This window comes from Rousettus aegyptiacus, unplaced genomic scaffold (assembly GCF_014176215.1).
Source record: "Rousettus aegyptiacus isolate mRouAeg1 unplaced genomic scaffold, mRouAeg1.p scaffold_m13_p_10, whole genome shotgun sequence".
Taxonomy (NCBI): domain Eukaryota; kingdom Metazoa; phylum Chordata; class Mammalia; order Chiroptera; family Pteropodidae; genus Rousettus; species Rousettus aegyptiacus.
Genome location: NW_023416285.1, coordinates 22,184,828 through 22,198,394, shown reverse-complemented (window position 1 = coordinate 22,198,394; position 13,567 = coordinate 22,184,828). Strand labels below are relative to the sequence as shown.

The window sequence follows — 13,567 nt, the reverse complement described above, 5'->3', positions numbered from 1 at the left end:
TTATATATATACATGCGTATATATATGTATACATACATATGTGTGTATAGTATATATATATGTGTGTATATATATATAGTGTGTACATATATATATAGTATTTAGATATATATGGCTGCATATGAGATTGATCATACACAGGCAGCTCCAGATTCTATTCATGTCTCGCCCTCCAGCCTCCCATGATGACCCGACAAGGTCATTTGTCCTCTCAGGCATTATCTCACATCCCTCATGTGTCCTGGAACAAGGAAAAGGGGAGAACCACTCCACAGTGTGCAAAATGATCATGAGACACTCATTTAATTCATGTGTGATATAAAAGTAACATTGTAATTTTTCCGTCAAACAATGAAACTTGAACCAAATTTGGAGGTGACATTGACCGTCCACCGAGTTATTTACACTCTAGGACGTGCTACATCTACCTGTCGGTGCACTGGAGACAGAAAACACAAAACCAGTAGAACTTACTTCTGCATTTATGCATGCTCATCTCAACATGATGTAACTGCATGCAAATTATGTTTTTGGCTTAACTTCTAAAAACATGCAGTCTGAGCATCTGGCTCGGCTCTTAGAAGTTTTATCTAGTTAAAAACAACATCTGCCACAGTCTCTGTTGTCTTTTTCTCTAGATTCAGCTACATTAAGGATTTGATAAAAATCTTACTAAAACATGCCAAGTATGTTTTCTGAATTGGCCATGAATATTTAGATTGATGCGTTTGTAGAAAAAGCTGGTGTACCACTTTGTCAAAAGTATTCATGATTAAGGCATGGTGTAGACACAAAAAGTTTTCCAATTGTGATAGCTGAGGGGAAAAAAACTATAAACCAAATGAAACATCAAACAAACAAAATACATTTTGCTAATTAGTTAAAACAGCCTTTGAATATAAGCAAAAGGAAAATTGCACTTAAAAATAAATCGATTCTGATAAATGAAAAGTTGAATACCAGAGAAATATTACTCAGATGTGGAAGAAACATTTCTGGAGAGAAGAGAGGATGCCCAATAAATGCCCGGGAGCTTTTCTGTCATTCAAATACCTGAATTCCAACAGCAGTAAGGCCTGTACAATTCAGCCATGCCCCATCCCTGATTCCATGATAGGAAATTAGAAAAGAAAACAGCTACTTACCACAAAAGGGGTTGGGGTTATGTCGGAAAACAGATACACAGGAATTCCCTGAGTGATAAATGTAGTCGCAGCAAGTCGGGCGAATCTGGACAGGCAGTGGGACAGGTGGAGAAAGAAGAGGAACGTTGTCAGGGCCATGGGTGACAGACAGTAAAGAAGGAAATTAATGCCTGACCACTTTTTTAGGTTGAGTATAGAAGCCAGATCAAGGAAAACATTTACTGTTTTTCCCCCGGCGTAGAACACTGAAGCTGGAAGAACCTCAGGCATCATCTCGTTCCACCCCTTTTTTTCCAGAAAGGAGACTAAAGCCAAAAAAAAACGCCAGACAACTTGTCCTGTATGTCCAAGGGCCACTTAGCAGCTGAGCCAGGCTTGCACCCAGTCTTTCAACTCTCTATCTCAGTGGGTCTTGGCCAAGAGTGATCCCGCCCCCGCCCCCAGTGGCGTCTGAAATGTCTGGAGACATTTTTGGTTGTCACTGGCGTTAGGGGTATGGTGCTACTGGCGGCTAGTGGGTGGAAACCAAGGATGCTTATAAATCACCTTACAATGCACAGGACAGTCCCCCATAACAAAGAATTATCCAGCCCAGTATGAAGTCACATATCAATAGTGCAGGAACTGAGAAACCCCAGTCTAAAGTTATCACAATCCAGGATAGATTATGCACGCTACCATTTAATTCCATATTGCATTTATTGGCATATACAAGGCATACTCGCATTTTCATGTAGGTATGTGTGTATGTCATAAGTATGTATGTGACATACGTGTATATGACATATATATATATATATACCTTGGTTCCATCCAGCCCTTAAAGCAAACCTAAATCTTTGACACTTTCACATTTTTCTCAACTTCTCAGCAAATGGCTTAGGATAGGACTCAGAACACAGCATCAAGTCTTTCTTCATGCTTGGAGTAAAATACTTTACCACAATGAATGAACAATTTTCTTCCATTGAACAAATTATACCACTACAGGATTAAACAATCAGATCATTCATTCTCTCCCCAAATATTTCTTGAGCACTAGCTTCATCAAACATTATTCCAGGAGCTGCCTGGGGCACAAAGAGGAAACTCTGCCCTTTAACAACTGAAAATCCTTAGGATCAATAGCAATACGAGAATGATTTTGAAGGAAAAAAAAAATTGCCTCTACATAGGAGAAGTCATAAAAATAACAAAATTCAGGAAAAATATATACATATATGTTTAATAAAAATCTGAATTAAACCTAAATTGCATTTACTAGAGTGAATGGCATGGAAGTCACTTTCACTCACAGGAAACATTAATCGTGTGTCAGGCTGACCTCGAAGGAGCTTTCTTATAGCTGGTAAAGGAGACACTCAACATATATATGATTATTATATACATGATATACATGAACTAAGTTACAAATGTGCACATAAAAAAAGATTCAATGTGTTCTCTGTATATGCTTATATTCCCCACTAGATATTTACAATCAGAAGATTAAAGAACACATAAACATTCCCTTAGGTAAAATTCTGAGACTGCAATAGTATCCAACACTAAGAATATTCCATTGATTCATTATGAATGTTTTACCATGTACTGGCTTAATATTTAGTTTACAGTCTCTAAATGCTTGCATGTTGCAAGTGAGCGGGCCTGACCTCCACTCGTACCCATCCTGTCTAACTGAGACTTGAACCATAAACTTAAGTAGAATTAGTACCATCAGTTACTTATTGGAAATAATATGGCTTTAAGGCCAGAGCAAGAAATATCTGTACCTTAACTGACTATGTTAACATATTTGAAGGATGTGTGAACCAGAAGCAGCCTAAAATGAAGTAATTTGAGATGCTAAACAAGCAGCTAGTCATATATATGCACTGTACATGCTCTGGCTAACTGAAGTTCAATAACTGAAAACTGACAAACTGATATTCTGGTTCGTACGACATCACTCTTGTGAATGTACTTCATGCGCATCTGTCCCTGAGAGCTACAGCTCCATTCTTGCATTATTTTTTAAAAAATCACATTTTTGACCCTTTAGCTAAAGACCAAAAATCTTGGGTCATCCTGAGTTCAATCTGGGGACTGATGTCATCTAGTCTTTTGCTCTGGCCATGTTCCCCTCCTCACAGCCACACATTTGTTCCCATTCATCTTTTTTCTCTTAGATTAGAAGCTCTCGAAAGGCAAAAATTAAGATCTATGAACTCATCAGCACTGTAAAGTTAATGAGAATTTCAATAATATTAAATATTCGTATTCTGGTCTGAGAAACTACTAATACTTATACTCTGGAATGATAAAAAATTCATAATAGTAAGGGAAGTATTCAAGTAAAAAAAAAACAGGGTCACATTACATGATTAAGAGCAGGGGTAAGCAAACTACAGTCCATTTTGTAAATAAAGTTTTATTGAAACACTGTCATGACCATTCAGTTATGTATTGTCTATGGCTGTTTTTGTGGTACATGGCAGAACTAGTCATTGCGACAGAGATCGTATGACCCACAATGTGTAGGATGTTTACTATTTGTCCTTTAGAGAAAAAGATTGCCATCCCTGGTACCAGCCTCTTTATGCTTAAATTGTGGCTCCTTCTTTGCTTTATGATCTTTGAGCAAAGAAATAAAAGTACATACCGTACAGGTTGCTGTGAAGATTAAACGAGCAGCGCCTAGCTCACATTCAGCACTCAAAGGATTGCTATCCTGTCATCGTCATCACCACCAGCACCAGCACCATCCCCACCACCGTTACCATCATCATCTGCCTACAGCTTCGTAAGAGTCACATTGGTTTGGGAATGTTACAAGAACACAGCTGAAAATGGGCATTCGAGAATGGAAAGGAGCTCATGAGGCTTAGTAGTGGGAGAAAGAAAATGACATAAAAGGAAGAAAGTGAGAGGGAAAAATAATATTGCCTCTTAATTTTTTTTTTTCGTTTAGATAGGTATTAAATTCTAAATTGTCGAAATGATTTTATTTTCTTAACCCGAATGTAAAATCAGAATTCTTAAAAGTTGCAAACAGAATTTACCCATCATTTTTACAGTTAAGCAATGTAGCTGACAAATGCTGTTTAAAAGCAAGCTATTGAAATGGTGATTAAAAATAAAGTCACAACATACACTACAAAGATATCATTTTGTAAACATCTTTAAATACCTTCTGCTGCTGCCTCCACTTGCTGGGTGAGCTCGAGCATCAAAGCTGATCACGACACCTCTTTGCTTCAGGTCACTGAATTGTTTTTCCAGGTATCGGCAAAATCCCTAAAAAATAGCCCATAGATTAAAAGAATATATGTGTTTTACCACATCATATATATACATATATATATGTATATATGTATGCCAAAAATAGGTCAAATTTTCTTTGCTTCTACAAGAGAACACTGTAGCAGAGACGGGAGAAATCCCTCAGTAACCAAACAAATCGAACAACAGAAGAGTAACACTTTAATTATTGTCTGCCTATATGTATCAGGTACTGTGTCTGACACTTAACTATTATCGCTACCCCTGGATCAACTTTGGCAAGAAATTTCATTTTATAGGGAAAACTGAGGCTCGGAGAGGCTCAGGGACTTGCCTAGATACACGAGTAGCAGAGCCTGGAATTGCTCCCTGGGTCTGGTTGGAGGTGGTTCAGTGCTGGGTTAAAAGCACACAGTGGGTTTATGGGTTTGGACTCTACTCTGCCACTTATAAGCAAATATCAAGTTCCTTAACCCCTTGGTGCCTCAGTTTCCTCTTCTGTAAAACAGAAATAACAATAGTACCTACCTCAAAGGGCTGTTATATGAGTTAAAATACACCAAGTGCTGAGAATCTAACACCAAGGAAGCACTATGTGTTTGCTGTTAGGAGCATTATTTTTATCATTTTCCTAAGCCTATACTCCTTCTTTTATATTAGTTCTGAAATGCCTGAGGACATGGGTTTTTTTCAGATATTTCTCCCTGCTCCGTACTGTCAGTAGGTCAAAGAAACTTAATATGTTTGATGAGATACTGACACTTAACTGGTCTAAAGGTGTTCTGTTTATTTGTGATATTGTTTCCAGCAGGCAGAGGTCTCAAGGAGGCCACAGCAGTCCAATTATACGACGTAGACAATTACATGAACAAAAAATTGCACGGAGTTTGGGTTATTACCATTTGCCTAGAAATGATGGAATACATAAGCCCTGTATCTCAGTGTATGCAATAACATTGCAAAAATCCAAAATAGGGAAGATTAGAACACATTAGAACATGTTAAACCTATCAAACTTTGAATTCGATAGGTTTAGATTACTAGATAAAATAGGCTTTATTACAGAGCAAAGAGAATAAAGGTCGATTGGGTAATAATAATGTTCGCATTACTCTCTTAACTTTTGATTGAAGGAAGTCTTGTAAAAAATAATTATAACTCATTCTGGTGGGGTGGGGTGGGGGGTGAGGAGCGGGGGAACCGGACACTTCATAGCTCTGTTGCCAGAGCAGTGCCGGTTTGGAATGCCTTCGGTATTTCCTGAACAAAAACATTGCGTTGGGCATATTTTCTGAGGTTGAGTGATACGAGGAAATAAGGACACATGTGTATTAGTTTTGTGGGTTCCCCAGAGGTGCTTGTAACTGTCTCTTTCTCCCCGGTTGACTCCTATCTTGTGGCCGTAAAGCTCAAGGGGCCAAAAGCATTCAGCTTTTAGTCCGAAATCTCACATCTCCAAATTGCTGAGGCTGAGGACCTGAGAGAATGGCTAAGGGAAGGGGTGATGCTTATTCTACAGGGAAGAGTCAGTGTGGGATGAAGATGGCTTTTCAGAATCGAAATGTTGTCTTAGGACACAAGAAACAAATTTTGTATGGCTTCGAAGGCCAAACTATGACCAATATGTAAAAGCTACAGAAAGACAGATTTTGACTCAAAATAATGAAACTATTTTTTTAAGTTTATTGGGGGTAAGATTGGTTAATACAATTATGTAATTTTCAGGTGTACATTATAATTCGACATCTATATATTCTATTGTGTGATTACCACCCAGAGTCCAGTTTCCTTCAGAAACTATTTTTTAATGAGAACAATCCAAAGATAGACAGGCTATTTCAGAAGACAATGGGTTCCCCATCACTGACATCTCGTGGCTTGGTTAAGTAACCTAAGAGAAAATTATAACCTCTATCGATGAGGGAAACAATATAAAAGTTTCCCGCTGGTCTCTACCCTGTTTCCCACCAGGGTGTTCTAGACTCACATATATCTGCTCCTTAAACCCAGCCAGATGGTTTTTGGGGGCATCATTAGGATGACAGTCCACCTCGGAGACTAGCGGGCAGGGTGCCAAGGGCACAGTGAAAGCCAGCACATTCTGCCATCACGCTAGCCACGGCTGGGAGTGGAACCTGAGGGGGTTTGGCCTGGGAATCCCTTTCCTCTGGTTTGGAAACCACTCCTAAGATTTTAAAAAACGGACCTGCTACTCTCATCACATTGCCTTAACTCTTAGCCTCCTTGATTCCTGTTGTTACAGTGTTTCAGTGTTTCAGCTTAGGCTGGATGACCACTTTGGAGTGGTGGGGAATACAGGGGAAATTATCCCAAGGGATTGAACCAGATACCTTTAAGGGATCTACTCATCTCAGTTCCATAGGATTCTTAGCTATCACAGGGTCTACTCCCGGAAGAGATCTATTTCCCTGGTGGGGAGAGGTATGAGGTAAGTCCTAAGACCTTTCTAGGGAGAGATTTCATCATTCCTAGAAACTAGATGTAGATGAATACAGGAGAAAAGCTATAGGCTCAATCTCTTAGAATTCCCTAACAATTAGGCCTGACTGGAGGAGTGACCAACAGGATTTTCCAAAGATGGCCAAGCCAATATATCTCATCCCACACGCTCCTCTCATGTGACATTGACATTCCTCCATTGAGAGGTGGCTATCTACATGCCATCTCCTTAAATACTGACTCAACTTTTAACAAATAGGATATGGTGGAAATAAGAGATTTGGGTTGACTTTGCAGGCGAGATTATAAAAGTCAATACAGCCTCCACCTGGTACACACACTCTCTCTCTCTGCATGCTGTATCCCAGGCCACATGTAGTGGTCCAGGCCCAGCTAAGATGTCAGGCAAAGCCAGCAATAACTGCAGATGTATGAGTGAGGGGGCTTTCAGTGAGGTTCCCAGTTGCCCAGGTGATGCCATGCGTAACTGAGATTAACTGTCCCCACCGAGCTTCATTCACATTACAGATCTGTGAGCAAAATTAACTGTTTAACATCAGTGTTTTGGGTGATTTGTTCTACAGCCCTAGTAACTGGAGCAGAGGGTGACCTTCGCCAGCAGCACAATTCCATGTTATCTTCCAGTAGAACAGGATTCCCAGGCTCACTCCATTCCTAGCCCGCCCGCAAAGATGTCAGGGAGCCCTACTGCTCAACAAGTATTTGTGGCCAGTGGTTCCCATGGCAACTCTGTACCCTCAGGCAAGGTTTTTCTGCCTTCTTAGGGCTTTGCTAGAACGTGAGGCACACGTAATCGCTGTTAGTCAATTTTTCTAGCCTTTTCTTTTCTAGAATTAAAATGACCTTCATTTATAACGAGTCCAAGTAGTTGAAAAAACAGAATAATCTATTCTTCATTTCCATTGTAAATGGAACTCTCCATACTCAGTGGCAAAGGCTTCATCTCTATTCCGAAAGCTGTGTCTATACTCTGACAGTAAAATCTATAAATGAAGGCAAGGGAACTCAGCAATAATTTCCACCTATACTGTACAGTAAAACTAAACCGAATTGGCTCTTGGTTACTCCAGTAGTTAGAAAAAACTTTTTAAATTCTTGCAGCTGTATAGCCAGAACAAAAATTATAAGACCATCACAAAATCAGTCAGCTTATTTGGTAGATTCACACTGGAATGAAAGCTCCATCAGGAAATCTCTCTGTTTTGGTCATTATTATATACCCAATGCTTGGCACATAGGTACTCAATAAATCTCTGTTAAATGAATGAAAGAGTAAATGGCTGTATGAGTTTTGAAACAACTATGGCTTCAACCAACTGTCCGAGCCTTGCTTTATGGAACAAAAGTGTGACTCTCCGTGCCTAGGCAAACCTGCAAGATCTGGCCATATTTAAAACAAATTAGGCCTGTCAAACACAAAAGGAGGCTGGGGTTAAATTAATTAAACAAGGAGGCCATCAGATTGAGGTCTTTTCATGCCCTCAGCAGCCTAAGTAAGCAAGCTGAAACCTGTTAAGTGAGCTTGTAAAAGACTCAGGGTTAAGAAAGCAAAACCCAAGGCTAAGTAGGCAGTTCCCAATAAGGCAACCACTCGATCTATAGCCAAACTATAACTTCTTCGTTCTGCTTCTGCCTCTCCTCTGTAGTCTTTTTCCTAGCTCCCTTCAGTGGAGTGCTCCCAACCATTTCATTTGGCACTGCCCAGTTTGAGAAGATTCTTGCTCAAATAAACTCCTAAAATTTTTAATATGCCGCAGTTTACCTTGTAACACTATGAGTATATTAAGAATAACTAAGACATATACAAATGTGGTACCTGTGTAGTCTGGATGATGGTCAAATCGTTCATATGAGAAATTCCCGCTCCCATAGCAGCTCTGAGGCCAGCTGTCCCAAACGCCATTCGAGCCCCAAAACATTTTTGTAGTTCTTCTTTATTACTTCCTGCAATTAGTTGTTTCACTGACTCTAGAGTTAAAGGATTCTGCAAAAACAGAAATGCATACACCAGATACAGCCATGTGAACAACAGAATAAAAAATCTGAAAAATGAAAAGATACACAATATTTTGATGCTTTTGACATTAGAAGCATAAAGTTTCTTTTTAATTATAATGAGTGATACTGTGATATAATAATACATATTTAGTTTTAGAATAGTTTAGAATAGTTTTAGAATAGAAATATTTAGTCCCTGGTTCCTGGCACGGAACTTCTAAAACCCTTAGAACTTCTGATTAAAGTGAGAAGCATCTTTTGCTATTCTTGATAACACCCATTCACAGCCATACTGAGTTTACACTAATGAGGTGACTCTTGGAGGATGGGAGCTAGTTGCCAGGGGAGCCAACCATATGATTGGAGGGTTGTAACTTTCAGCCCCATCTCTGGACCTCCAGGGAGGGGAGCTAGGCTGGAGATTAGGTTCAGTCATCAACGGCCAAGGATTTAGTTAATCATGCCTATGTAATAGAACCTCCGTAAAAACCCTAAGCAACAGGGTTCAGAAAGCTTCTGGGCTGGTGAACACACAGCGGTGCTAGGAGCGTGGTGCACCTGGAGACGGCGTGGAAGTTCGGCACCTCTTCCTACATGCCTTGCCTTGTGCACCTCTTCCATTGGCTGTTTCTGAGTCGTGTTCTTTATAATAAAACTGGTAATAGTAAGTGAAGCGATCTCCTTAGTTCTGTGAGCTGTTCTAGGAAATTTTATCAAACCCAAGAAGGTGGTCATGGTAACCCCAGATTTATCACTGGTTGGTCAGAAGTACAGGTGACAACCCGAGACTCTACTGGCATCTAAAGTGGGGGCAGTATTGTGGGACGGAGCCCTGAAGCTGGAAGGTGTACGATAACTCCCTGGAGTTTGCGTCAGAACTGAGTTGAATTGTAGGACATACAGTTGGTATGGAAAACTCACACAGTTGATGTCAGAAGTGCTCTGAGTAGAAGGAAACAGTCTTTTCCTTTATAATGTAAGCACTATTCTTTCCTACGAAGGCAAGCACTTTTGGAGAAAGGAAATGAACATATAGGTTTTGGGGTCTAACACCCAGAATGGAATCTCAGCCACACCACCAATCACCAACTCTATTTAATTGGGAGAACAGTCTAGATCTTCCTTACGAGGTCATTTTTGAGGTGGTTTACATTAAATTAATATAAAACATCTTTCTCTGCCTGGCATTTGAATGAGTAAAATGCTCATTTTCTTCCCTAATATCTTCAGATTTTCCCAGAGAGTGATAAGGTTATGTAATTTAAATCAAAACCTTACTTGTAATGTTTTATAATTTGTACAATGCTTTCACAAACCTGGTTAAATTTGAATCTTGTAATGACGGCAAGAGGCAGACAAGTAACAAAAATCCCTTTTTACAGATGGGAAAGCCTCAGAGATTAATAAAAGACTTGCTTAAAATGTATAATAAGCATTAACTTAGAGCATTTTCTATTACACTAACTGCTTCAAATAGTAATTCACATGAATCATTTACATTAATTTTACATTGCCCTATTTTCTTTGTATAATAGTTGCAGGAAATGTTAAGAATGGAGAAAAATGACAATTAATCCCATATTAGACATTTTAAATTAAGAATTCAGAGGAACAATAGAGTAAGTTCTTTATTTCTATCAGTCATCAATCATCCCACAAGATGAACATGCGGGCAAGATGTGACCACAAAATTAAACTTTGTAATGCTATTGCAATAAAACTTTGGCTTTCTGGAATGAAGCCCACATTTCCAGATCGTTCCAGATTCAAGAAGAATCAAGTAAAAGCCCACCTTTTTGGTTAAAATCACTGATCAGAGAACACAATCTGACCAATCAGAGCGTCAGCAGCCCCAAGGAGGAGCTGAGGTCTGGAATATAAAACAATTAGTATTTGCCGAGTGAATAAGAAAGCGAAGACTTTCAGGTCACAGTCAATATGCGGTGATCCTCAGTGTAGATTTGGAAAATCCTACCTGGCCTTTGATATCTATAAAAAACCAATAGCCTGAGAGAAACTAAAGAAGGCAGAAAGATAAGAATGAAGAGTCAAGAGAGCAGCAGAAGTGACAATCAGCTGTGGGAGTGACCAAAGCTGACAGTAGCTAAAGGAACAGGGATGAAGGTCCAGTGGGAACAGGGCACCTGCCAGGTCCCTTGCCCCCTCACCCTTGGGGGACTCAGTCCAAAGGGCTCCAGTGCTTTTAGCTGGTGGGAAGTTCCCTCTGTGGCCTGTCTCAAACCAAAGAAGAAATCGAGAGAGGAAAGAACAAGAAAAGTGGGAGTGATCAAAAAATAAAAAGGACAACATTCCCTCACCTCCAACCAGGGAGCTACTATTCCTCTACAGATCCGACATTTTGTGGAAATCAGGTTTTCATTTCTTCAAAGAGAAAGTTTTATGGAACAATGCATTACCAGCTGTGACTCTAAACAATTTCTACACACTGCAAGTTACTAAGTTATCAGAAATGGAAACACTTTCCTTCCCTAAAGAATTACAAGGCTGTCTTTCCAGGAAAAGAAAAACCACCCCGAGTTGCCAATAGCATTGAAAAACAGGACGCGCATTCCATGTACAGTGACCAGAGGGCAAAGAGGGGGAGCCGGCCCTGCTGATAGGATGTGCAATCAGCTTCATTTTCTCAACAACTATTTTAAGTACAGGTACTTCCCGCTTTTCCAAAGTGTGTGTTATGAAATACCTACATTAGTACCAGGTTTTGCTAACTGAAAAGAAATGGGGGAGGATTTTCACTTTTATGAAAAAAAGGCAAAAAGTGAAAATAGCGATTAGCGTTTGTTTGGTAGCAGCCCTTACAGAGATGGCAGCAACTCCAGCAGTGGGAGAGGCCGCTCAGCATCTCATCATGAAGCCCGACAGCTTTGAACAGTGTCTGTGAGCATCATTGCTTCATCTGTTTATTTTGTTCATTCCTTAGCAAGCTGTGTCCTAAGAGAGTTCATAGGGTGTTAGGCTTAGCTTCAAACTTGACGTGATTAAACATTTCGACCAAGGAGAATGACACAGAGACGTTGTATGTGCTTTGAATTTGCCCACGTCCACCATTCATCCTATCTACATGCAGAAAGAATCTCTAAAACTGACAAAGTTACTATCGGTTCTGCTAACTGTAAAGAGGTCCCCTTTAGTTAGTATCTACTTAAGGATAAGATGGAAAGTCTATTGCTTGAGTGAGTTGTTGGGTACACAAAGTGAAAGTGTGGTGTGTATTTATCACATCATTCCTGCTTTTATTTTATGTTAGAGTTATTTTAGGTTTAATGTGTATTTGGCATGATTTAGTAGGTTATTTTGGGGGGTCTGGGAATGCTAAAAAAATTTTCCATATAAATTAAGAGTAACTTGTTTCAGCTTATGAAGGTTTCAGAGGAATACTCTACTTTCAGAGAGCAGAAAAAATCTATATCTACTATGTGTGGGCCCTGCGACAGGCTTTATGAACCATGGACGTTAGTGAAGTAGTCAGGCTCCACTACACGATTTGCAGGGGTCAAGTGCAAAATGAAAACATGGGATCCAAAACATGAAAGCAGCAGCATCAGAAGCAAGTTCAGCAGAAGAGAGCAGAGAACATTCCAGGAAAACAAATAGCATGCCTGAAGGAACAAGCGGGAAGCGAGAGACAAGTTAGAAGAGAAGGAGCCAGGCGGGGCCCCGCCAGGAGGACCCGTGCTTGCAACCAAGCACTTGGGAGATGTGGATGGGAAGGGTGTTCTGCAAAGTCCCCAGGAGGAAAAGGAATAGGCGGGACGGAACGATTCTGGGTGGGCGGGGGATGCGCCCCCAACAGCAGAGCACGAGCTGGCGGTCTGAGCGACCCAGACGCCTGCGCTCCGCAGACAGACAAGACCCCTGCGCCCGGCCGCGTTCGGGCCAACCCGGCTCGCACCCCCAATGCCGAACTGACAGCCTGGCAGGAGGGATGGCTGGTTTTCTCTCGGGACAACCCTTCCCGGACAAACGTTGGCCGGACCCGACGAAGCCTGGCAGCTGCTGCGAGCGCCTCCTCGGTCTTCCCGAGCCGAGGGAAGGAAGGAAAGGCGGGCGCCGGCGTCCGCCCGGGCTAGACAGAGGACCCCGCACCTCGCCCGGGCGGTCCCAGCACCCTGTCGCCCCTTACCTTGTCCCACCGTAGCCACCGGGCCGTCTCCTGGTCCAGCCGGGTGTCCGTGCCCGGGCCACTGGCTCCCTTGGTCGCAGTCGCCGCCGCCGCCATCCCCACGGCTGCCACCACGCTCGGGCGGAGGTGATCGCGCCCTTCCGGCAGGCAGGGGAGAGGCGGGGACCGGGGCGGGGAGACCGGCCGCAGAACCAGTGGGTCTGGGAGGACGATGACGCGCTCTGCGCCGGAGCACGCCTCCTTGCAGTTCACCTGCGCGTCTCTGGGGGCAGCGGGGCAGAACCATGGAGGGCGCGGGGGAGTAGGGCGCCGCGTCTTTCCCATCATCCCTGAAAGGTCCCCAGGTCACCCCCATTCATACAACAGCTATTCACTGAATTCCTACCTGAGTGCCAGGTACCATCTCAGGGGGCTGGGATCCAAGGATAAGTAAACTCAGATAGGAGCCTAAAAATTAAGTATAAATTCCGAGGGTCAAGAATAACCCAGAAAACTCTTGAAGAAGAAGAACAAAGCGGGAGCATTATGATAAACAGGC

The 13,567-nt window shown here is 41.6% G+C and overlaps 1 protein-coding gene across 1 annotated transcript in view; it reads right to left on the bottom strand.

Moving 5' to 3' along the window:
- Window positions 1–13,181, bottom strand: part of PGM2 (phosphoglucomutase 2) — a 30,681-nt gene extending 17,500 nt beyond the window's left edge. The window contains exons 1-4 of the mRNA XM_016140718.2: window positions 13,030–13,181; window positions 8,704–8,871; window positions 4,315–4,421; window positions 1,146–1,230 (exon numbers count right to left, since the gene is read on the bottom strand). Coding sequence (XP_015996204.2) covers window positions 1,146–1,230; window positions 4,315–4,421; window positions 8,704–8,871; window positions 13,030–13,125 — 456 coding nt within the window. The 5' untranslated portion in view covers window positions 13,126–13,181. The remainder of the gene's footprint in view (window positions 1–1,145; window positions 1,231–4,314; window positions 4,422–8,703; window positions 8,872–13,029) is intronic.
- Between the last annotated feature and the right edge of the window lie 386 nt (window positions 13,182–13,567).